General features: G+C 41.3%; 1 protein-coding gene across 7 annotated transcripts in view; it reads right to left on the bottom strand.

Annotated features, from left to right (window-relative positions):
- Nucleotides 1-25,373, bottom strand: part of TIAM2 (TIAM Rac1 associated GEF 2) — a 166,614-nt gene that overhangs the window by 23,034 nt on the left and 118,207 nt on the right. For 6 of the 7 annotated variants that reach the window (XM_086877306.1, XM_086877305.1, XM_086877308.1 and 3 more), the window contains one exon: nt 7,968-8,071. In XM_086877306.1, the coding sequence (XP_086733432.1) occupies nt 7,968-8,071 (104 nt within the window). Of the gene's footprint in view, nt 1-5,351; nt 5,603-7,967; nt 8,072-25,373 lie in introns of those variants that run through there. The other variant, XM_086877312.1, reaches the window with a different exon arrangement.

The following is a 25,373-nucleotide window of genomic DNA, read 5'->3' as shown; positions in this document are numbered from 1 at the left end:
AGTTTTGGAATTTCAGGCCTACCTTTGTCATTACATGTTCCTGATAGAGAAAAATAGGAATCAAAGCCTCATTGAAGTTATGATGGTATCCAGGATGCAGTATTTATCTGAAATTCAGTACTGAAACTTTCTGCAACTTTAAAGTGACTTTGTGTGCTATGGGTGACTGCTGGCCACATCACATGGCACGCACTAAAATTGGGCTTAAATGCTTTTGCATCACAAGGAAAAAACACATACGTTACTGTCAGCACTGTAACTGAACAGTATCTTGATTTTTGTTTTAAAAAAATAAACCACCAAATATTCTGCAGCTGGCAGAGAGGTTACCCAGTTCCCTGGGTCTGTCAGAAGTGTGATTAGATATCTCTGCCTTTCACTGCAAAGTGAAACGCTGCTGTCATATCCTGCTCGGCAGGTGACCGGGATTGCTTCAGAGGCGCAGGGTGGTGGGCTCCCAGGCAGCTTCCTGCCCTTCATCAATGAAGTCATGTCTCCAGAGACACTGCTAACCATATCCCGTTGCAATGCTCCAGGGCTGCTGTCATATGCTTCCCTTTTTGTCTGCAGGTAAGCCTTATGGATTTTTCCCAGATGACTACAAAGAAAAGCTGTGTTGTAAGTCATCTCCCACTGGCTTCCTACATTTGCAAGCATCAACACAACAGAATTTCTTCTCCTGATCAAAACCATCTGCATGTTTTACACCAAAAGCTGTCTCAGTACTTTTGAGAGGACTTTTCCTTCAGTTAGAGGAAAGACAACAAATACCCCCCTCCTCCTAAGCCCCAGGCTCAATGTAGTAGCACAAAACAAAGTGCCACAAGGTCACACCTCTGCATTCGAGAGCTGCACATACTGTCAGGCCCTTCAGTCTTCTTCCCTACCATTCCTGTGCCTCCCTACCAGTACCAATGCAAGCAGATCTTCATCTACAGCATGAGCTGGTTACAGGTTTGCATTAGGTACAGCACATTCCATGTTTAAGCCTTGTGGTTTTGCAGCTCCCTTGCTGTGTTAGCCAAGATTCACAACGCTTATGTTTGAATTTTGAGCCATCCATAGGGGACACAGAACTGCAGGATCAACACAGGAAAGTGAAATCTAGGACTGGGCAGTAGCACTCACTGGTAGGTTGACAGCAAGCCTTCTGTAACCTATTGTCTACCAGTTCTGGTGCCTTCTCTGAGCAATAGATTAATACACTGAAACCTAGATTAATTAGCAAAATTCTTATGAACTTCTAAAGGGCTACACTTTCACTGATGCCCTTCTCTAAAGGCACGGGAAGACAGCAGGGATCTGGCAGCAGCTCCACAGGCTGGAGCCACCAGCTCTGATAGGGTCACCATAGGCTGGGCTGTCTGCAAGAGAAGCACAATAATTAGCAGAATTCCCCACTGGCTTGTCATGCTTTCAGTGCAGAATGGTCCCCTCCAGGCACAAATGAATCAAGGAAACCACTGCTGAGAAAGATGCTATTTTCCCATGTTAGCTCTGAGATTTCCTAAATGCATGTCACATCTGGAAGAAAATGACACTTGGATTGCAGAGGCTATACATGATTTTGAGAGTACCATGTTGTTAATCCCCCTCCTACTAAGTAAAAAAAAAAAAAAAAAAAAAAAAAAAAAAAGTTAATTGCAGACTACTCCCCAAGCTTTTGGATGTCATCAACTGCTAAAGAGAAGTTTTCATGATTAAAATAAAGGAAAAATCCTTAATGTCCTATGGATGCTGAGTAAACCTTTAGGCAGGCAGCTCTCCTGCAATTAATGACATGCTGCACAAGTGGGAACTGCCCGGGCAATGCAAGACACAGCTAATGAGAAGCCATCACGACATTCATCTGGAATTGCCTCTATGCAAGAAGTGGATTTGGGCTCTGTTGAGATTCTGGTCATTCCTGCTTGGTTTTCTTTAAATGGAGCTCAACAATTGATATTTATTTGGTTAGTACTAACATCCCCTTTCCAAGAATTTTGATTTTTACAGTCTGCTTAACAAAATTATTTCACATACACTGCTTATATACACACATTCAGACTGGTGATCCCATACTCATCTCTGAGAGTGATGAGTGTCATCACCAGATCAAAATAAATAAATGAACCACCACATGTATATTATAAATAATATATATGATCCATATAATAAATAGGATTACATTTACTGACAGCAGCAATAGAAAGCAGTTGGGTGTGTTTTGAATAACAGTGCCCTGAACTACTCCAAAGCACATCTGCTACAGATCACAATGTACAATGTTTTCTAGGTGATAAATCATAGGAATACATCATTCCTAGCATCCACTTGCATTCTTCTGGGAGACAAAATACCATTCACATCTTCCACAAACACTGAACAATTGCAGGGATTTTCTGTTGGGAATGGACTGAAAGTATGAGTAATGATTACTAACTACTTTCTACTCCTGACATTCCATGGCAACTGCCACGGTTGCCCCCTTCCTCTCCCCAAAAATCAGACCATGCTTTTTTAATTTAACAACTGAGCATTTGGGCAGACCAGCAATGAGATACACTTTCTCTCACCCTGGATTGATTGAACCTAGACCTCAATGTATATCATACATAGGGATTGTAACCCTTAAATTATTCTGCATGAGAAGTTGATGGCTGTGGTCATGATACTCATGGAGGGGATTTGAAATCAACTTTAGGGATTTTAAAGACAAAATACTAATTTTTCCAACAGACAAAAGCCATCCTTCCCGTGGTGGCTATGTTGTATATAGAGGTTAAAATCCCAAAAGGCAGCAAACTCTTTACAGCACTTCCTAGAGCTTCCTAAGGTAGCTGCATGATGTAGAACTTGGAAGATGGGTTTGCTTTCTGACCCAGTCTCTCTCTCTCTCTGCATTCACACCTCCTGGGCACCATCAGATATGCAAATGAGCTGTTCAATTGCTCATATACTTGAGGACTACAAAAACAAAAACCTGAACGGTTTCCCAAGTCAGGCATATGTGCATGTTGGCTCCTTGAACACAAAAAGCATCACTGTGTGCAGGGAGACCAAAAACCAGATTTCTCACCATGGTCCCAGACATGCCAACTTCATGGAAATATTCTTCTTTCTCACTGGCAAGTGGAAAAATGACCACAATTGGCATCACAATAAACAAAACACACAAGCTTCAAAAACACTGGAAGGATAATTTGATATCACACAGGAAACACAAGCATCCAAAACCAGAACTTCTGAAACACGCAAGCACATGTTTTTTCTACTTTCTTTTTGTCCACTCCATCTGTAAAAATGGGCATTTCAAGTAGGGCCATCATATTGACCTGGAACTCATCCCCATGAAAAGCTGAAAGCAATTCAGATGAAAATGTTCCCTCTTGCAGAAGATGCAGATTTGTGTTTGCCAAAAGTGTCATGGAGTCTGCTGATCAGATTTGCCATTTCCTTATGAAATGAGTTCTCATTTCCTTATCAGATGAAGGAAAAGGGAACATGGTCATCAAACAGGAGGGGAAGATGAATTAGTTGAGATAATCTAAATAAGCTCAAACCTAGGGAAAGGTATTCTATGACAATCATAACTTCCGCTCATTTGATTAAGAATGGTGTTCTCAAGGAAAAAAAAATTTTTTGTCTCTGTAGTGTATAGAATTTTTATTTCTATTTTATTAAGAGGTGATGGGGATAGATTTGTCCTCATATACACACATTCATGTATGATCAATAGTCCATGCTGAGAGTAAAGAGACTGTTTCAAGAGGCAACAGCAAAGGCAGTTACCCCAAGTTTCTATACTCAACTTATTCCCAGGACCAATTTTACTTCATTGTTTGAAAGAAATACAGCAGCATTTCAGAGCCTTACAAAATGAAAACAGTTAGCCATCCTTTAAGAAGTCAGTTCTTATTAACATTCAAAGTTTCTCACACAGCAGCTTCCATTTCGCCACCTGCAATATTAATTTTTGAAGATGCCACCATAAAACCACTCTGTATTCATTGACTGTTTTTATAATGATTAAAAGCCATCACACTAGCTACTTTTACTGGGTTTCTTGAGTTTCTTAAAGACCTCTAAGATACAGCTGACGATATAATGAAGTTATGTGAAATATTTGCAGAGAGTATACCCTAAGGTTTTTTCTTATGATCTGTAAAATAATGAAAGTGAAAATGCATTATCCCTTTCCACTCATGCATTTCTATGAAGTTACTTCTTTATGTCTGTTAGAAGTTAATATGATTTCAGATATGCATCTCTCTGATGACACTCAAAAGATTCAGAGCGACCAAAAGTCAGATCACAGCAGGTCTCTTTCTAGAGACCTTAAAATAATAGGTAATTATATGGTAAAATGTCCCCTTCTAGCTATGTTTCATAAAAGGTTATTTTTAATGCACTGAAAATACAAAGTAAAGATAAGCAAGTTAGTAACAGGCTACTAAACTTAATTGCAAAACAAACAGTGCACTAGAGAAAACATTTCTAGCCAAAATAGTTTGCAATTAGAAATCACAAGTAGATAAAAGAAAAGTTGCATTTTTTTGTTCATTCAGCTTCATGCTACTTTGACATGCAGAGACTTTGATTCTTGGAAACTGCCAGTATACCAGGATTTAAAAGAGCACCAGGAGCACAGACAATTAGTAATCAAAATGATCAAACACAACTAGATTTAATTACACCAACAGGCATGCTCAATCCCCAGATTTTGAGGTTATATATTCTCTGTCAACAGAACATCTACATACTCCAGAACTAAGAGCAAGGACAACATGCTGTTGACACATAAACAGTATTTTAACACAGTTTGGAAATATACTGCAGCACAGTGTGTTCAAAGTATAATATCTCTCCCTGTTAAATAAAATTGAAAGTAAGGTTACAGGTATTGAAGCACAAATGGGGTATCCCAGAGAATACAGAGCTGTCAGATCTAATGTGCATCTGGAATTGATGGTTCTTGATATCCATGTATTTTTAATATTTTAGAACTTAAGGAACAGCTTCCATTTCCAGAATGATACTAGCCTCTCTTGCCCTCATAAATCCATTAATTTCTCAGACAAAAATAAAAAATAAAATTAAAAAAAGAAATCCATGAATGACTGACTAAATGAAGGCATGTTTGAATGTAGCACACGTGCAACATAAGACTTATTTCTTTGAGATTACAAGGCACTTCTGAAACACATCACTGTACTTTCAGTTGAGGTGATGCCTAACCTTAGCTTGGTATGAGATGAAGAAAATAGTGAAAAACAGACAAATGAAAATGCTCCAAAAAAGAAACACAAAATCCAGAAATCAGACATGCAACCATTAAATCCAAAGATTAAGACTGCTTTTTATTTACTTACATGTTATGGGACAAAAATCAATGAAACTTCAAAGCAGCCTGCTCCCTCAGAGCCAAACAATCACATCTACAGTTGATGTCAACTGGAAAGTGAGCATCTCTAGCTGTGTCTCCCCTGAAATAGTCCCAAACTGCCTGTTGTTCCAGGCTGTGCTCAGAACCTCTCAGCACCACCAGCCTCTCCTCCACAGAGCTGTGCTTACAGAGCTCCTCTCCCCCATACTTCTGCAGCATCGCCTACTTGCCTACTGCACTAATGGTGTCCACAGGCGTGGGAGGTCAAGTCAGCACATGCAGGAAACAGAAGGCAAAGGGAAAAAAAAAAATCCACAACCCCAAATCCAGATGCTATGCTTTTCAAGGCTGCACAATTTCCTCAAACTAGCTTTTATTAGCAGTAGTTATTGTTCATCTGGTGAGCAGTCTCAAATCACAGCTATAAAAACAGAAATCATCTTAATTCCTGTTATACATAATCACAAAAGCACATACAATATACACCACCTGAACTTAACTGTTAGGTTTGGGTTTTCTTTACTTCTACATCTATTAGAGATATCAAAAGGGTCAGACAAAAAGCTCTGACGGTAATAGGCACCCTCCAACAGAAAGACAGCAATCAATTAGAAACCATTTGCAGAAATTGTAGAGCTGTGACAGACTCGTTTACAGCTGCAGTCCAAGTCAGACTGCCTTTGATTGCCAGGCTGTTTTCCACCCTTGTACCTACAAAACCAGAACAGCCTCAGATAATTTTTAAAATGACACTAGCAGACCTGCATGTCAGCTCAAGGAGTGAACTGCAATACAGAATGGGCAATTACTTCAGCAAATCATGCAAAAGCCCTAATAAGTGCTGAATCTGACAAATTTGAGGCTGCAGGGAGGGCAGGGAGCAGACCTGTCCATTTTCCCCTCTTTTTTTGAGCTTTAATTGCAGCATGTAATTTAGAGCATTGGAGCAAATTTAGTGCATTAAAAGCAACAACTAGCATACATCAATTGTTCTCTGTGTGTTTAAATCCTCTGAACTCTCCCTAATTTTCTGGCACCTGGTGTCTTTGACACAGGCCATCAGGATTGGCTTTGTTCTTCTGCTAAAGCAAAGCTGATGCCCCAGAATTCCCCCCCTCCAGCAGGACAGAGGGTCAGCATTTATTCCCATACAGTGCACGGGGGACACCGCACACTCTGGGTGAGCAGGGCACCCCGAAGCACCCAGGGGAGCCTGGCCTGGTGCAAACAGCCATCAAAGCTGCCTAAGCCTTGGGGTCACCTCTGATGTGCTCCCACAAAGATCCCCACCCCTAAAGCCAGGCTGAAGTGCTAAAACAGCAGAGCAGAGAAACCTGCACTACTCCTTTCAAAGGAACCACGTGTCCTAAGGGGAGAAAATCCAGTTTATTCTTGTCCGGTTGCAAAGACTTTGGGGAAGCATAAACAATTGTTACACAGCATACAGATCATCTCTGTAGGAATCCCCTTGTGCAGCAGGAGATGGGCTGAAGACCCACAATCACTGGACTTCTTATTCTCTAGGGAAAGGGCGTAAAATCAGCTATACAAGGCTGAAGAAGGTCACAAAGTAATTAATAAAGCAAGATTAACAACTCCTCTCAGTAGGTATGGTTAGAGGCACAATGTAACTTCCTTATTCCAGTCTTCTGAGATTTCACATTCTGTCTCATCTCTACCAATTTTCATATAACCTAGCACAAGACAGTAATGTATTCCAGAACCATAAAAACTCTTAACGTCATTCCTGTTATGCAAGAGTGCTAACACAAGTGTTATCACAAATTTGCTTGAAGATACAACCAACTCATCAACATAATTTAAAAACACATTTCTTGTTGTGAGAATGGCAATGCCAGGTAAAATCACGGCCACCAACACAAAACCACTACCCACACCTGCACTTGGGAGGTTCAAACAATATGCACTTGAATTGGACACAGGTTGCACTTTGCCTGATTCAGAGCAAAATGGAAAAAAAAGCTGCCCTTTGGAGACCAGTGCATTTGAAGGTGGGCACTAATTCTGGGTGTCCCTGCCTCAGCCCCCAAAATCCTGGCTGAGAGAAGGAAAACCATTAGTAGTCTAGACAAGTCAAACAGAAACTGCAGACAGACAAAGGGTCTCCAAATTAGAGAGTGGCAATCACTGTCTCTCAAACACTGCACATCTCCAAGTCTCTTGCCCAGTTTAAAACTACTGACATAGCACAGCTATGGTCACAGAAATATTAACAGCAAGCCCTATAAATATCAGTAAAAAGAGAAGACAAAACAAACTGAATCAATTAGAAAGCTGTACCAGCTTTACTGCTGCTCTGCAGGAACTGGGTTCAAGCCACACAGAAAAATTAATTTGACAAGTCTCCACCTGCTTGCCATTTGCCCCCATCACACTGCTCCTGCAGATGCAGCAGCTGTGCTGTAGATGCTGACCTGTCAGGGTGACCTCAAGATACTAAAACACCAAGTACAATTAATATGCATACAATTTTTTTCAAATTAATGCCATATGTTAAATTCTTTCCAACAAAATGCAGAGCATTAACACTACAACACTGCCTTTTGGCTCATAAGGATTTCTGTGTCAAGCATTTTCTTACCCTGAAGGGTGGATCAGTCTTCTCCCTGTGTGGCACTTGGTCCAGAGTGCCATCAGTACTGCTCCTTTTCAAACTGGATGTGACGTCAGGCACATTACTAAAGTCTGCATTTGAAATAAAACACAAATAAATTAGATGGTTATAGGACAGAAACAGGAAAAAAATTTGCTCTTACCCCAACACTTTCAGTGGCTAGTACAATTACACCAGCAGGAGAGAATCACAGAATCAATTAGGCTGGAAAAAACCTCTGAGATCACCGAGTCCAACCTACGACCTAACACCACCACGCCAACTAGACCAGGACACTGTGTGACATGTCCAGAAGAAATAGAAAATTTGCAATCATCTGCACCCCTCAAAAAACAATGGGAGAGGTCAAAGCAGGGAGCAACTATGCCTTGAAACTCTGCTTTCCAAACAGCAGCTGGACATCAGAGGCTGTCTGAAGCAATGTGCATATCTGATCTACCAAAATAAACCCAGCGCTCTTGCTAACAGCATGCTTTTGAAGGCAGCACTATCTATAATCAGCACACTCTGTGCTGAGACAACCAGTGAAGATTATTAAATGCACTCAGCAGTTCTCCCTGGATGAACACACCATTGTTTGACATGACTTAGTCCTGAATCCTTTAAAGATTTAAGAAGAAAAGAGAATTTTGCCCTGGAACAAACATAATTCATAATACAGACAGAATCCCTCCTTCTTCTAAATAGTTTACCAATTTTCTCAAGTTTGGAGTCCATCTACACAGTAGCTGGCACAATGCAAAAACCAGAGGCAGCACTGCCCGGCTCTACTTACTTACATACTGTACCTTTCAGTAACATTTACATTTAAACTCAAAAGCTATCCAACAATGCTGAGCGTTCATACAAAAATGATGTTCTTTCTCTTTATATTCCCTCAATTGGCTGCTGAAAATCTGCAGAGCTGTTCACATGGAAATTCTAATTAAAAATCCTAGAAGTGAAGAAGTGATTTTTGATCTGCAGTATTATCAATCCATGTAGCTGAAAATTATAAAGCAACCACCAAATAAATTTAAAAAAAAGAAAGAAAGAAAAGAAAAAGGATTTTCAGCAACCTCATCTAGTATAACAGCAATAAAATAAAGGAGGTGGGGGTAAAAAATAAAGTTTGCTGCTTTGTTTCCTAGCCTTTAAGCCTCCAGAGTATAATTCCCACTACTTTACCACATTTTCAAACTCTTTCTCAACACCTACAAATGCTGGAGACTTATTTTTAAGTGAAAGGTAAGATTCTTATTTAATCACTGACACCAGCAACTAAAATGGTAATTAAACAAATACCACCCATCTTGCAGTAAAATCATGACAGCTTGCAATAAAGAAATTGGGAATGACAATAGAATTTAGCTGTCCGGGTGTTGCTGTTGTCCTGCTCATGCAAAGCAGGACCAGCTCCTCTCAGAAAGAACTGACCAACATGGACTGAAGCAGAGAGGAAAATGGGAATTTTAGGCCCAAAAGAGCACTTTGCAATCCACAAGGAGCCTTCCTGGTAAGATAAAACATGGATGACAGACTCCAGAGGCAAGTCAGAGAAAGACATGCAAATAACTCAGCACAATATCAACTTGGGCTTTTCTATGTTATTAAGGTGCTCAGGTCAAGCTTAGCAGCAAGGCTGACACTGTCCTCCCACATGCCAAAGACTTGACCACTTTCTCATTTCCCTATCCTTGCAGGAACAAAGTCTCATCACTTTTCTCTCCTCAGGCTTTTTTACCTTCTCCTCCCAGAGTCAGGTGAGGCTCCTGATATAGAAGAGTCTATGTAATATGCAATACCCCAAGAGTTATCACTTTTGCAGAAACAACACATTTTATACAACTCCACTCCAGCCATCCATTGTCTTTAAGACCATAAGAAAGAGTCTGTCTTGTCTATTTATGTTATTATGCTTTTACCTCTCTTCCTCCACCAAGCCTGATTAATTTTCTCCTTTCCTCTGGACTTGAAGTAATTTTGAGGCTCTCTTCTGTATATGAGTACACATAAATGCCTATTGACTTCAACCACTGTCAACTCCTGGTCAAGCCAACCCCTAAAACTTAAATTGACTTTTAAAGAACATTTTCTTCAGGGTAAGGTGATGCCAAGGATATTATTTCCTATTGTTTCCCAGTTGAGCAGTTTCTACTTCCACTCTGGGTTTTAATGCCCTTCTCCCATCCAAACATCATGTACCTGAGATACATTTTGCAATGGCATGAAGGATCTAAAGTTTGATCTCAGGTAGCTACCTAGCAAGAAAAAAACCCTATTTCCCTAATTTTACAAAGTGATCATTAAACATGTTTGTTCTTTATGAAGCAGTAAAACTAACTTACAAACACAACAACTAAGAGAGAGCATAAATGTGGGAAGAGGAAAATAGGGTAAATCAATCGCCAAACAACATAAACAGAAGAAATCAGGATAACAACACCCAAAATAGGCAAACAGAACATTGCATTGCTTTTTCCAGATGACCCATCTTTTCCTGCCTTCACCCTTATTTTGTTTTTCCTTTGTAGCCTCTCAGGGGTAGGCTACATAGACTTGCCCATTTTTATAGCATTTGCTGTTGGCAGAATGAGTTGCTGACGATGGAGAAGCAGCAGTAAATGTTATTTTAAATAGCAAAACCTAAAAAAAGTCACACGGAAGGAATCCAAGGTGAAAAAAGACATCCTACAGCATCCTACATTGTATGCAGAACTAACATGGGGAGGGAAGAAAGAAAGGAAGGAAGGATGTATGGGTTGTTGATCAGTTTTGCGTCCACATCCTGTCTCCTCTTCCTTCTTTTGCTGTGGAAGGGGACTTCCTTTGGATCTGCTCCTACAGAATATTCCCAAAAAGCAAAGAAGCACCAATATCAGCTGCATAGCTTAATCCCCAAGCCCCCCCCAGAAAAAAAGTAGTATTACCCTAGAAAATGGGTAATTACAAATGCAAAGCTTAAGGACATGAACAGAGCAAAAAGTTCAATGCCAAAATTCTTTCTACTTCCAATGATAAGTGGAAGGAGACTAGCAAAGTCAAACCCCACAAAAAGTATTTTCTTTAAACGTTCAAATTTAGATTTAGCTCTACAACAGAATTCATATGACCAAAGATGTATACAAATAGTAATGTCAAAATGTTCTCTTACAGGCTGGGTAACCATTATGTTTTCAGGTAAAACTAGGAACAAAACTATGCACAAAATTAAGAAAGATGCTAGCACTGTGCAAGTACAAATTTGTTCCAGTATAGAATATTCTGGTTCTTTGCTGGCCATGAGGATGCAAAAGTATGCAAGGGGATACATGTTCCTAAAAACCACTGAAATTGAAGGTCAAACTAGCACTTCCAGGCCTTTTTTAATCATTATTAAAAAAACCCCAAACCAAAACTCTGATGTTACTAGAATTATGTTTCTCTCTATTTAGAGAAAACATGGAATACTTCACTGAAAACATTGCTTGAGAGGCTTTGTAGCATAGTAAATAGTGAGTGTATCGTGGCTAAATCTGCCCTTACAGCTCCATTACAGTAGTACATTTGATTTATTCTACTGACATACTTGTGATAAAACTGTCTGGAAGAAAAATGGGACTGATAATAATGAGTTAAACAAAACATAGTTTAAATTGTTTAACATAATTTTTCTCTGCTGCAGCACACCTCTCTGTCCTGTTTACACACATGCTCATGCTTGGTGAATTGAAATGTTTATCACTTCCAGCTGGGATTCAGGAACCTCTGAAGCAGATACTTTTTTCCAGTCTAGCAAACAGGAGTGTCTCCAGAAAAGAAAATACTAAGTCAGCACGGTGGGTTGACCCAAACTGGACACCAAATGTCCTCCAAAGCAGCTCAATCACTCCTCTCCTCAGCTGAGCAGGGGAGAAAAATCTAATGAAAGGGTCATGGGCTGAGAAAAACACAGGGAGAGATCACGCACCAGTCACTGTCACAGGCAAAACTGACTCAACCTGGGAAAATTAGTTTAATTTACTACTAATCAAATCAGACTAGGATAATGAGATATAAACCCAAATCTTAAAAACATTTTTTCCCCACCCCTCTCTTCTTCCCAGACTTAACTTTGTTCCTGATTTTCTCTCCCTCCTTCCCCTGAGCAGCACAGGGCATCAGGGAATGGGGTGCTGTGGTCAGTTCATCACTCATTGTCTCTGCTGCTCCTTTCTCCTCATGGGGAGCACTCCTCACACTCTTTCCCTGCTCCAGCATGGAGACCCTCCCATGGGAGACAGTCCTCCTTGAACTTCTCCAGCAATACTCCGTCCCACAGACTGCAGTTCTTCACAGACTGCTCCAGCATGGGTCCCTCACACAGGGTGCAGGCTTTCTGGAACAAACTGCTCCAAGGTGGGTCCCCCCCAGCATCACAAATCCAGCCAGCAAACCTGCTCCAGAGAGTGGGTTTCCCACAGGGTCACAGCCTCCTTCCTGCATCCATCTGCTCCTGTGAGGGTCTTCCACAGGCTGCAGGTGGATCTCTGCTCTCCTATGGATCTCCATGGGCTGCAGTGGAACAGCTGTCTCACCATGGTCTGCACCAAGGGCTGCAAGGTCTGCTCCAGCACCCAGAGCACATCCCAGCCCTTCCTTCTTCACTGACCTTGGTGTCTGCAGAGTTTTTTTTCTCAGCTATTGTCACTCCTCCCTCCAGCTGCAATCATGCAGGCTTTTTTCCCCCTCCTTAAATATCTTATCCCAGAGGAGCTACACCACTGCTGATGGGCTCAGCCTTGGCCAGTGGTGAGCCCGTATTGGAACCAGTTGGCACGGGGAAGCATCTAGAAGCTTCTCACAGAAGCCACCCCTGTAGCCCCCAGCTACCAAAAGCTTGCCCCACAAACCCAATACAATCAGCTTGTTGCAAACAAGAAGAGTAGCAGCTACAAATAAATGCTAGGATTCCCAGAAAAGCACGGTGGGGTGGGAAAAGAGTGCCTGTATGTAAAAAGCTTAAGTTACATCACATGAAATACATACTAAACATATTTCTTGGTTTCTAGCAAAGAACCATCAAGTGCTGAGAACAATCTCAGCACCTTTAGCTACCAACAGCATCACCAAAGAATGCCATTACTCCTGCAGTGTTGTGTCTTGCTGGCAAGCAGGCAGGTGACTCAATCATTCAAGAGAAGCTATAGTGTAACCACTAAAACTGAGAGAAAACATACTTCTTAAGTATGTTCCTCGCTGCTCAACATCCAATTAAAAATCCAGGCCCAGAGCACGCAGATGGGACAGTTGGTTTGAAAAACAAACACATGCAGCATATCCAAGAGCTCTGTATGCCTATGGGAATGTTTCTTCCCATGTTGATGCAGTGGTACACGTACAAGTGGGGAAGTTATTCATGTGTTTGTGAGCAGTGAGGTACAATGGAAACTCATCGTCTAGCAGATGTGTGAGACAATAATAATAATCTCTGCTGCAATCCCAGCCAAGAATCCAAAGGAAATCAACTGGAAAACATCAACATCAACCATCCGGCAATTCATTTACCATAAAGAAGCCATCAGCAAATGCAAATGTCACTTATCTCTCTTTTGGTTAATTAATGAAGAAGCCTTAATTACTTTCAAGTCGGAGATGCTCCTACCAGTTTAGCTGCTCACTGCAAAGGCAAAATCATCATGAGGAGACAGTGGGAACTGAGGATCCTGTTTCTTTATTCATAGCTCTCTTTTCATAATGCATCAGAACTTGTTCCATTTCAGACTGCTCTCACTGATTTAAAAAGTGCCAAATAACCATCACAAGCATGTCAAGTGTTATCAAATGTCAAGCACTGTGTAGGTGGTGTAACCACCTACTTTTTCAAACTTTGGCAAGAAGGAGTATTTCCACCTGCCACTCCAAAAACAATGGTAAATTGAATAAAAATTCCTTCTACATCTACATGAGAAGACAACACAGAAAAATTAAATGTACTCAGTCACTCCAAGACAAACTAAAACCACTGCAGGGCATCATTTTCAGATCTGTGAGGAGGAGCAGCTCTGTGCACTACTTGATAACTATTCTCAGCTGTAGGAGAGAGAGGGACAGAGAGATGAAGTCAGATGTTTTGTCAGAATCAGGCGAGGGAACTGCACCCAGGCATGTCTCAGCTAAGGTAAGATGCTTGATTTACAGCTAGCAGCTGTGAGTCTTTCCTGGTATCTCTGACTACACCTGATCCACTTACCACATCACCAAGCACTCACTACAACAAACAGATTCTGACTCTAAAGGCCACGGTAAAGCCAGTCCCATAGGGCTTGGCTGAACCAGGCTGACATACATCTGTAATCAACAAGGATGAGTAAGGCAGGACAGCAATTAATGATCAGAAAAAAAAACAAGTCTGAGGTGGGTGCAAGCCGTGTTGCACTCAAGCAGCTGAGCAGAGGACTAAACTTTAGCTCTCAATGTATAAAACCTGGCATATGAAATTGAAACTCAGGAGCAAGGATTTTAGTAAATTATTCAAACGATGATGGGAACAAGAGGACGAGACTACACAGCTGGTGAATAACATGCAATAGCTATGTTCAAAGAAAGAATGAGAATTCTGGGGTAATCTCATTTTGGAAAATATAGATCTATAACCTATGTAGTAACCATAGGCTTTCATCACAATAGATTCAAGGAAAGACAAATCAGAAATGTGAAGATAAATGGAATATAACATATATACATTATGGGTAAGCAGGTTGTGTCAAAATAATCTGATATTCACCTTTAATACAATATTTTTTTAAAGACAAAATTATAGGATAAAAATAACCTCCTGGAAACTTAGTTTAAAAAAGAAAAAAAGAAACAAGAAGCTTTCATAAAGTTCCAAGGAAAAATGTTAGCCACAATGAAAAGGATAGGAATTAAAACAAGACAGAACTAGTTAGCAGGTAAGTTGAGAACAGATTTGTCTGAATTAACTCCTAGGCCTGGGAAAGGCTAGATTGTAGATTTTGTCTAAGGTGGGTTTGGGGACTAATTTTGTTTGATTATTTCATTATTTGTCTCAGCAAAGACATTACAATAATAAGTAGTCCAATTAAATACTCAAATCATTCAAAGGGAATACAGAGCATTAATTAGGAGCATGACTGGAGATGTATAAAGGAGATATGGACAACCTTGAAGATGAAGGCACAGTCCTAGAATGAAATCGCATGGGAGAGAGTTTCAGGGACCTGTAAGAACCACTTCTTCTGTAAACTGGGACTCTTGAGTTGGAAACATGACAGAAAATCGTGGAAGTGTGGAGAAGGGGTTGACAACATGTAGTTGTGAGCTAGAGCTATTTAAGCAATGGCCAAGGTCAGCAGATACTGATCAGTCATTACACTGGCCAGGAAGATGTCTATGCAGGCAATTAAAGACTGGCTTTCAACCATCGCATGAATAAATTTCTTAGACTTACCTAGGCACAAAGAATGCAAACAATCTATTTGAAAATGGAATAGGATAAATGTATCAATAAGGGTTGTCCCAAAGCCATAACAAGCAGAGGATTGGACATGCTGAGTCTGGAAATTCCTTCCCATCCTTGGTTTTGTTTATTACCAATAATAGCACAAATGTTTCACACATACATACATACATACATACATACATAATACAGCTACACAGGTTAAAATAGCCAGGAGCCTCTGTCTCTCCAGTAGAGCACAAGAAGTTTCATTAATACTGGTGCTTAAAGATCCTGGCAAAGAATGTTTATGACTAAGGGAATATTTATATCACAAGTGCACATGGATTATAAGCCCCAACAGATGTCCTACCCCAGTTTCGTGCTGACTCCAGCTCTGATGTTCATTAACAACTCCACTACAACAAACTGATCATTTTCTTGTTTGTAGCTCTCTGGCACTTGAAAGGGAAAGAGGACTCTCACTTCCTGTTCTCTCTGCTGCAGTTTTTAATCTGCAATGTTAGATGCTGTAGATACACTGGCACTCAAGCAGTTATCATGGGCTTGGCCTAGTCTGTAAAAGACTGATATCCTGACTCAGATCAGAGCAACTGACAGCATTTTTTTAAGCACTGGTGTTGTCCAGTGATTTCAGACAGATGAGGCAAAACAGCAATAAAGTGGACAACAACTTACTTCTGAGAATAGTAACATGATTTTTACCTTGAAAAAAAATAGGATCCACAGCTATAAAGGATTGCAGGAGGTCCAGACTGTCCACTAGGAAATAATGTATTCAATATTTTCACTAATTCCCAAATGTTCTAAAAGCTGCCAATAAAAACACAATGCAGCAGATCTTCAGCATGTAGGATATTCTCCCACTCCCTATTACAGAGTTTCCATAATTGGCTGTATGGTTTATCTGGAAATGAGATATTACACTTGGGTAATAAAGTTAAGCCAGGTGTGTGGAAAGCTGCATTTTCCACTGTTGTGCAAATTCTCCAGACTGATCAGTTAATTATGATAAGCTTACAGTTCTCATATTCTTCTAGCCAATGCTACTATCAAGAGAAAAGTAAACTTCCAAGAGAAGATAACAAATATTTTCAAAATCCCTGGTGCAAATAATACCAAAGTCTGAGCCAACTCTCAGAAAGGAACAAAGCTTTGGTGGTCTTCATGCCTTCAGACTTACTGAAAAACAGGGAGTGGTAGGTGAACCATTCCAGCATTGCCTGGAGAAGAGTAATATCAGCACAATGAGCTCTAAAAATGCTCCCTCAGAGACCAACACTCATAACTTCAGTTAAACTGTTCTGCCTGGCAGGTAGCAAGTGTGTGCTTATTTCTTTTGGTTTTATACAACCAAATACATTTCAAGTTTTCAACAGTATATTTACTCTTCTGTAATCAAGTTGATAAAATAGATCTGTGAGCATTTCCTTCTGTATCCTTTGCCTTATTCAGAAACTTCAAGAAATATCTTTCAAAAAGTAACAGTTGATCCAAAGGAATTTATTGAATAGCTTTCAAGAGACATTCTCACAATCTCTGTTCAAGAAGGCATCCAAGTTTCACCAGAGAGATGAAGGGTTCTGGGTTCACTAGTTCACCCATGAATAACTTGTATGTCTTGCTTATGGGAGGATAAGTCTTTTCAATTCTTTGGCTCATACTGTCCCCTGGGATCAGCATGGAAGGGGCACCCACCAGTTGGAATATATGACAGAGCCCACACAATCTCTACAGCCCTCTAGAGTTTTCTCTAGGTTGCAAAGAACACAATAACTATTGTCAGGAAGAAGAAAAGCAAAAGAAAATTCCATGGAAGATTCATTAACTGTCCTACAATGGCCATTTGAACTGGAAAAATTGCTAATAAAAGAGAGAAGGGTCTAGAAGATGAAGTTGTGGGCATACACCTGGGTAAGTTTGGTGAAGTTTTGTTACAAGAAGACACTGGAGTTTCTGCTCCAGGGTTTCTATCATGAAGGCCCATGTCTGGGCCTTCATCACAAGGTCTTTGGAGACACAGAATTATTCAAGGCCTTCAGATAAAAGCAGGGTTTTTTTCCTAAACAATCTTTGGCCAGAGAAAGATTATTAGAAATTTGGTGGTAAATCAGCAGAGGAAAAATTCAAAGACCATGACACAAGAATGGTCTAGCTCAAGTAACAAGTGGAGAACTAATTTCCACCTAGGAAAAGTGGACTGAAAGGTCCTACTTTACCTCATTATTCATCTATTTCCTCTGCATGTCATAGTAGTGAATAAATAAACAAATCTGTTTTTTGCCTTCTTACATCCTACTAGTACAAGCTTCAACATATGAAAAACAGCTGCTACACACTGAGCTTTTTCATGAGGAGTTTTTATGGTCACATTTGATTTCGAGGCTGAAAACTGTCTCTAGGTAACTTCTGCATTAAGAAAACAGATTTTTAAGAGAAGGTAGGTGGATTGCAGCCACAGATGAGAAATGTCCATTGAAACACACCATATTCTCTACCACTTCAAGCTGAAAGCCAAAGCAATTTGGTTCACTTTTTATCTTCACTGAGGTTCTCTATGTATTTGGGCAAGAGACTGAGGTACCATGGACCCCAAATTCAGATTCTTATTAATCTCAATTCATTGAGTGTTCATGTCAGCTCAATTCATTGAATCTTTGTAAGTTTTTAACTATTATACAGTGACAGTCCATTTTTTTTCCCCACAGTTGGTACTCACAGCATTCACTCTGATGCTGGAGTAAATCCAAATTTATTTGCAGGCAGTAATTGTGGTTACTAACTGTACAGTGGTTTAGAGCTTTCATGCTGCTTTAACCAACAGTTAAAAAGATAATGAAACACTGAATTTATTATCAATTCAAAACCACCTTCCTCTTTTTGCCTAGGCAATTCTCAAGTTCTTCTGGAAGTTTAACAGCTAGCTCAAACTCATTGCTAAATTATCGTGACTTTAATCTACTAGCAAAAGTAACTTCAGTCTCTAGAAAACTGAACATGTTAGAAAAACAAATAAAAATAACTGAATTTAAGAATTCAGAAATTATTAAATTATCTCTGTAAGATGTTTTGGCTTCTATCACTTTTTGGTGGTCTGGATGTTTTGTGACCTATTTTGGGACTGGCTAGAAAGAAGGTATACTCTTAGGTTAGCTTCAAGGCTGCAACCACTGACTCCTTGGTGTAGCTGGAAACTCATTCAGGAATCCTTTCCATATGTTAAAAACTGAAAAGAAAATTAGCATACAGCTGTCATAACATCAGACTTCCTAGACAGGATTCTTAAACACAGAATTACTAGAGGCCTGTCACTAACTAGACTAATTGTTACCAAACAAGACGTGCAATTACAGACCAGCCAAGAATATTCCCTTCATGGCCCCTCTCATCCATATGTTTTGGCTTCAGGGAGCAAACTATGAAACATCAGAAGGTGCTCTACATGCTTCCCAACGTACAGTGCAACTGGGCTGCTTCTATTTACATATGTGATACTGCCTAGACAAAGAGAAATTCCTACTTCTGTCTAGGATCTGAAATGATCAAGCAGGACAAGTCTTTTTCCTTTGTTCTCCCCTTTCAGTGAGGGAAGTGACACTTCTTCTTTTAACATTCCACATTTTCAATTATAGAAAAAGGCAGCATGTTCACGCAAATATTCTTGTATCATACAGCTTTCTTAAGACATTTTGGGCAACATGCTGAACAGTGGCTTCACTCCAATCAACCACCTACTTGTGCAAGTTTGACTTTCTATAGGCTGCTCTATGCTCTCTTATATTTCTTTTTTTTTCTTAAATATCTACAGAAACATCTATTTCGATGCTGGAGCAGAGTCCTTTAGATTCCTTTGTCCATTAACAGTTCATGGTGAGGCAAAGTCTTTTGACTCATTAGCTGATTCAGGAATCTATAGGAGATACAAATTAGCAACATAACAGGAAATAGCTGCCTGCCCTTCTGTAGCAATGCCTGATTAGCCCCTGCATCTCAGTGGTGTGTTTCTATTCGGTTATTTAGCATTCTAAACTTTCTCTGCCCAAGTATCTGCCAGTCAGGCAGCTGTTCAGCTGTTCAGTCTTTTCGGATTGAAGTTTAACACTTCACACCAGCTTCTCAGACTGGTTCCTACATGCATTTGTTTCCTAAGTGCGTAACAAATGCCTTCTTCCACACGGTCTCACTGGAGGCCAGTGTTAGCCACAGCTAATGCATCACCCTCCTATTCCAGTTCAACAGCTGGAGGTTTGTGGCTGCAGCATGGAGGAGTAAGACACAGCAGAGTCCAAGCTGGGTCCTCTACACCACCATCCTCTCTGGGTCCTCTACACCACCATCCTCTCCAAGTCAGTACAGGCTGCGACCCACTGCTACCATTAGGTCTCCCAGGCTAGAGCTGCTGGACATGCAGGGGTGATGTCAGGGGGTCCCTCTTCTTGTTTTTGCTGCTCCTGCAGGATTGTTCACTAGGATTGCTCACTTGGGAGGCTTTGGCTGCCCACACAGGTCACTTGCACTGAGGAGATCTGGAAAGGAAATGGAGCTAGCCCTGCCCAGGTTCCAAATGTACCACCTCAGCTGTACATTTTCTTCTCCATCTCAGATTTATAGGCACAAAAGTAATGAAAACAGAAAGGAAAAAGGAGAGGAAAAATTAGTTAATAGTTTAGCAAGAGTTTGTGGCTAGCTTAGACAGTTCTTATCATTACTCAACCTACCTTACCTCTGTGAAACACAGAACATCTGCTGTTTGATGTGTTTTAAATCTTTTCTATGACACTAGTCTATATGTGTATGCCTCTAACTTTATCATAATTAATAAACCTCCTTGCTATCCATATTGTCACTCTACAGAATTTAGTAGGAAGGGCAATATGATGATTTATGCCTACATATCACTGAGCCAGAAGGTGCAGCTATACAGGGTTTAATGAAGTTTACACCAGGAAAAAAAAACCCAACAATTTGGCCCACTGACTTCACAGGGATTAAATCATAGCAGCATTTAGGAAAGCAGAACAAAATGCTCTTTTAGTAGGAAAGTACATAGAAGAGCATTTTATAGCATAAGCAACCTTTCAATTTGGTGCACACACATCTAGCAGAAAGCCAACAGGACAGTTTGTCAAGTGCCAGCAAGAGTTCATTAAACCACCACTCTTGGGAAACACTTGCAAAACATGCAGTAGGCACAAGTGGTCCAATGGATCCAGCTTCCAAAGAGACAAATGCTTTCTCTGAATTGACTCTACACTGCTACAGCCCCAGGTATTGTCACAGGTCAGACCCAGTCTTTTCCCAGTGATTCACAGGAGTGTAGGACGAAGACACTTGTGTTCAGAGCACACAAACAGCTTGGAGCAGGAGCCAACACACCACAGCTGTCCAAGACTATTGTCAACACACAGCCCGCCCCTTGCGCTTGCTCTGATGAGCATGTTCTATCACATCTATGTGGTTTCCTACTGAATTGAGTAATAAGTAAGAAAAAGAAAGCCCAGCAGAGTCATCTGTCTTCAGGCAGATAAGCAGTCATGCTGCATAGAGAGCTACATGTCTGTGTTACAGAGAGACTCTCCTAGTATGCCACACAAAGCCGTCAGATACCTGGTATTAGATCCACCAGGCAAGAGGGAGCAATGTATGCAGATCTGCACAACTAGCAGAGATCAGGGCCCATTATCTAACAGGACTGTGGGTATCCTTGGGACTTGAGAAGCTAAGAAGCAGTATTCACCTATTCTGAGCACCAAGGAATTTCCTGTGAAAGAATAAAAACAGATTTCTTTGATACCTCGCACACAACGCACAAGGAAGGAGATGCCCTATAGCACAGCAAAGAGAATTTATATGTTGAAACAGCATCTAAGCAAACAAACAAGACCTGATTTGGGCAGAACTAAAAGTAAAACTTATTTTAGAAATTCTTTTCAGTTAAGTTTTAGTTTTACCTTAGTTTACTAAATGCTTTCAGCAATACATTAAAGTCATTTACAACAAACTGTGGGCAAACAGTAAGAAGCAGAGTGGTCTGAGCCAGTGGTCCCGGCACAGCCCCCGGCTGTCGGAGCTAGAGGCCACCTTAGTGTCAACATCCTCCTAACTCTTCTCTTAAGAAGGACACACAGGTCTTTCTGATCCTCAGGGTGGGTTTGGGCTGAAAGAGGATGTATGGGGTGCTGTGTGGAAAGGTGTGCACAGCGACATGCAGGGACAGCTGGCAGCAGAGCCAACCTCCGTCCTCCTTTTCCTCCTTCAACCCAGTGGTATCTGACAAAGTAATAACACTTTACAGAGGCATTTAGAACACCTAGAAAAGCGCATTGGAAACAGGAAGTACCTTGGAATTGAATCCAAATTAGTTATTATTAAGCTAATTTTTAAAATAATTTAGTCATATAAAAAGTAAACCTGTGGCCAACTGATGAGCTTTGCTTCTGTGGGTGCTTACTAAGATTAAAATCAGATGCTGCATACGTCTTGGTAAACAGAAGAGCCACTTTTCAGGTGAGGATTCAAACCAGTGATCCTCCTCCTGAAGCGCTGACACTTTGCAAAAATATCTCAATGTTTAGCAGATCAGGAGCTAAAATTTAACTGCTCCTCTCCAGCACACAGCCCAGCCATTTGTCAAAAAGCACAGAGCCTGACTCTTCCTCCCTGACTCCAGCCATACCTTATACAGCACAAAACAGCTTCAGCAGGAGTGACACAAACCAGCGTGTCCCAGCCTACACTGCTGCCCAGACATCAGGGCAAGAGGAAGGAAAGCAGAGGGCAAAACCCTTTCTCCAAAGTGGCTAGAGCAGTGTATCTTTGGGCATCTCAACTGAAAGAGAACTTTCTACCTCTGAGAGTAGCTCTCCTTGCAACCAGCTCTCCCCTGCACCTGCTCCCCGCTGCTCCTCCTCCTCCTCCTCCTTACCTGGCTCTGGCCCTTGTCAGAACTCTGCACCCATCAGTTCAACTCCCTGAGTGTGCAGGGGCTGGGGAGAAAGTTTTCTCCCTGACTAGCTGCAGGGGCTGCAGCAAGTGCTGCTGCCAGCACAGGGGTGGGAGGAGTGCTATGGGGCTAGAGGAAGAGGAGGAGGAGGAGGAGCAAGCCTCCTCCATGTCAGCAGCACCCAAGACTTCTCCACTGCTCCTGGGACTGTGCTTCCAGAAAGACAAGACAGGAACCCAGGCCCTGCACAGAAAGTAAGCACCCTACTCCACAGGTGAGTAGTACAGCATGGAGCACAGGAACAATACGGCCATTTATTATATTTTTTTAAAATTTTCTTCCTTTTTTTTTTTTAAAGTGGTTTCTTTCCTATTTAACTTTCTAACCCTCAGAGATGAAAGTGTTTCATCATGGAAACTTGTTAAAGCATTTCCAACCTGCCATCCCCCACCTTTTTTTTTTCTCTTTTTTTATCACAGAGTTCTATTTACAAATTAGGGTTGATTTCAACAGTGTCAGCTAACGAAAAACAACAGCTTTTTTTTGGCAAAAACACACTTGCTGAGGAAAGAGAAAAATTGCCCAACTCTGACAGTAACTAACATTCTGCAATGGATTTTCACACCTACTAATGATCCCACCTCCTGCCTCATACCATAGATATATCTATAGATACACCATAAACCCACACAGCATTGCCCTAAATATAGTTTTCAACGATTTCCTTATTTTTTAATTCTACATAAATATTTCTTTAATTTCCTTGGCAATGGAGCTTGGAGCAAATTTAGTTGCTCCACATTTATGAGTGCATTTTTTAAAAGTATTTCATCTAATTTCTTTTCCAAGATAAGCTTTTTACTCGCCAAGCAGCTAAGCAGCAGGAACATAGTGGTGCCATGTGGGAGATCAAATGATACAACCACAGCAGGTCCAAAATACAGCTAGCAAGGGTATGACAACCTCTTGGAGAAAATGAATCACTCTCACCAAAAATTCCCTGGGAAAAATTTTCAGGAGTGGCAGAATTAGTGGCTTTGGAGAAAGTCAATCACTTCCCATCTGAACAGTAAAAGCTGCCAAGGTTTACCGTGAGGTATAATTGGGTATCCTCAACACAGCAGAATATGTAGGAAAAGGCATTCATCAGAGTTACAACAGTTACTAAACTGTAAACAAATGTGGGCAAACTATTACTGTCCAAGTTATATGAACCCAGTGATTTTAAGTTCTGGTTTGCTTTTGCATGTTGGTCATCACCAACCACTAGGCAGGGCATTGCTGTGTGACTCAGTGCTGAAAATTTCCATTTTCTAAGCACTTTATTAATTTTAGCTCATTAATCCTCATAGCCTCTAGAAAGACAGGGTAATTTCTAAAATCACAGAGGCAACAGCAGAAGCACTGAGGTTTTTTAACTCCTGATATGTACCTTCAGCCAAATTGAGCTTGATTTTTTAAAAAGGTCCCCTCTTCCAGCACAAACTGACTTTCAGAGGTGCTACTTCAGAAGAACAGACTCAATATGGACAAGCAAATGTTAGAAATTATTTTTGAAAACTGTGGTCTTAAAGAGTGACTCACTCAACTCTACCCAACAGACAGAACAGTATAAATCAGGACAACCAGGGGATCAGGCCCAGCTAGCACAGGTTTAGGAAAGCCATGTCCTGCTTGAACAACCTGGTCTCCTTTTATAACAAGGTGACCCAACCATGATGGATGACGGAAAGGCTGTGGACAAAGCCAACCTAGCTTTCAGTAAAGCCTTTGATACTGTCTCCCACAGAATTCTCCTGCAGGAACTGCCAGCCCATGGCTTGGACAAGTGCACTCTTCACTGGGTTAAAAACTGGCTGGTTGGCTGGGTCCAGAGAGCCCAGTGGTGAATGGAGTTCATCCAGCTGTAGGCACATCACGGGTGATGTTCCTCTGGGCTCAGTGCTGGGGCCTGTCCTGTTTAATGTATTTATCAATGATCTGGACAAGGCAATCAAATGTCCCACAGTCAGTTTGCAGGTGACACCAAATTTGGTTGGAGTGTTGGTCTGCTGGAGGGCAGGAAGGTCTCCAGAGGGATCTCTGAATCAGTGAGCTGAGTGGTATGAGGTTCAACAGGGCCAAGTGCCAGGCTCTGCAACAACCCCAGGCGGCGCTTCAGGCTTGGGGAAGAGCAGCTGGGAAGTGGCCTGGCAGAAAAGGACCTGTGGGTGCTGGTCAACAGCAGCTGAACATGAGCCAGCTGTGCCCAGGTGGCCAAGAAGGCCAATGGCATCCTGGCCTGGATCAGCAATAGTGTGGCCAGCAGGAGCAGGGCAGGGATTGTGTCCCTGAACTTGGCACTGGTGAGGCCACACCTTGAGTGCTGTGTCCAGTTCTGGCCCCTCACTGCAGGAAGGACACTGAGGGGCTGGAACAAGTCCAGAGAAGGGAAACAGAGCTGCTGAAGGGTCTGCAGAGGGTCATATGAGGAGTGGCTGGGGGAGCTGGGGTGTTTAGCCTGGAGAAAGAAAGGCCCAGAGGAGACTTTGTTGTTCTCTACAACCACCTGAAAGGAGGCTGTAGCCAGATGGGGGTTGGCCTCGTCTCCCAGAAAACAAGTAATAGGACAAGACGAAACGGCCTTAAGCTGCACCAGGGAATATTCAGGCTGGATATCAGGAAATATTTCTCCACTGAAAGGGTGGCTAGGCATTGGAACAGGCTGCTCAGGGATGTGGTAGAGTCACCATCCCCAGAAGTGTTCAAGGAACAACTGGAGGTGGTATTGAGTGCTATGGTTTGGTTGACATGGCAGCATCTGGTCAAATGTTGGACTCTATTAAGTTCTTTTCAACCTTAATGATTCTATGAATTTCCTGAAGACTGGATATGAATTTGAGAGTCCTTGGCCTCCAAATTCCTGTTTGGATCATTAAATACCCCCTCTACTAATCTAAAATCTTATTCAATTCCTGAGTAACAGGACACAGAACAGTTAAAAAACAGTTAATAAACAGTTACTTTATGA

The sequence above is a fragment of the Cyanistes caeruleus genome, chromosome 2 (assembly GCF_971803275.1).
Source record: "Cyanistes caeruleus chromosome 2, bCyaCae1.hap1.1, whole genome shotgun sequence".
Classification (NCBI taxonomy): Eukaryota; Metazoa; Chordata; class Aves; order Passeriformes; family Paridae; genus Cyanistes; species Cyanistes caeruleus.
The sequence above is the reverse complement of the archived record's forward strand: the minus strand, read 5'-3'. Positions and strand labels throughout refer to the sequence as shown.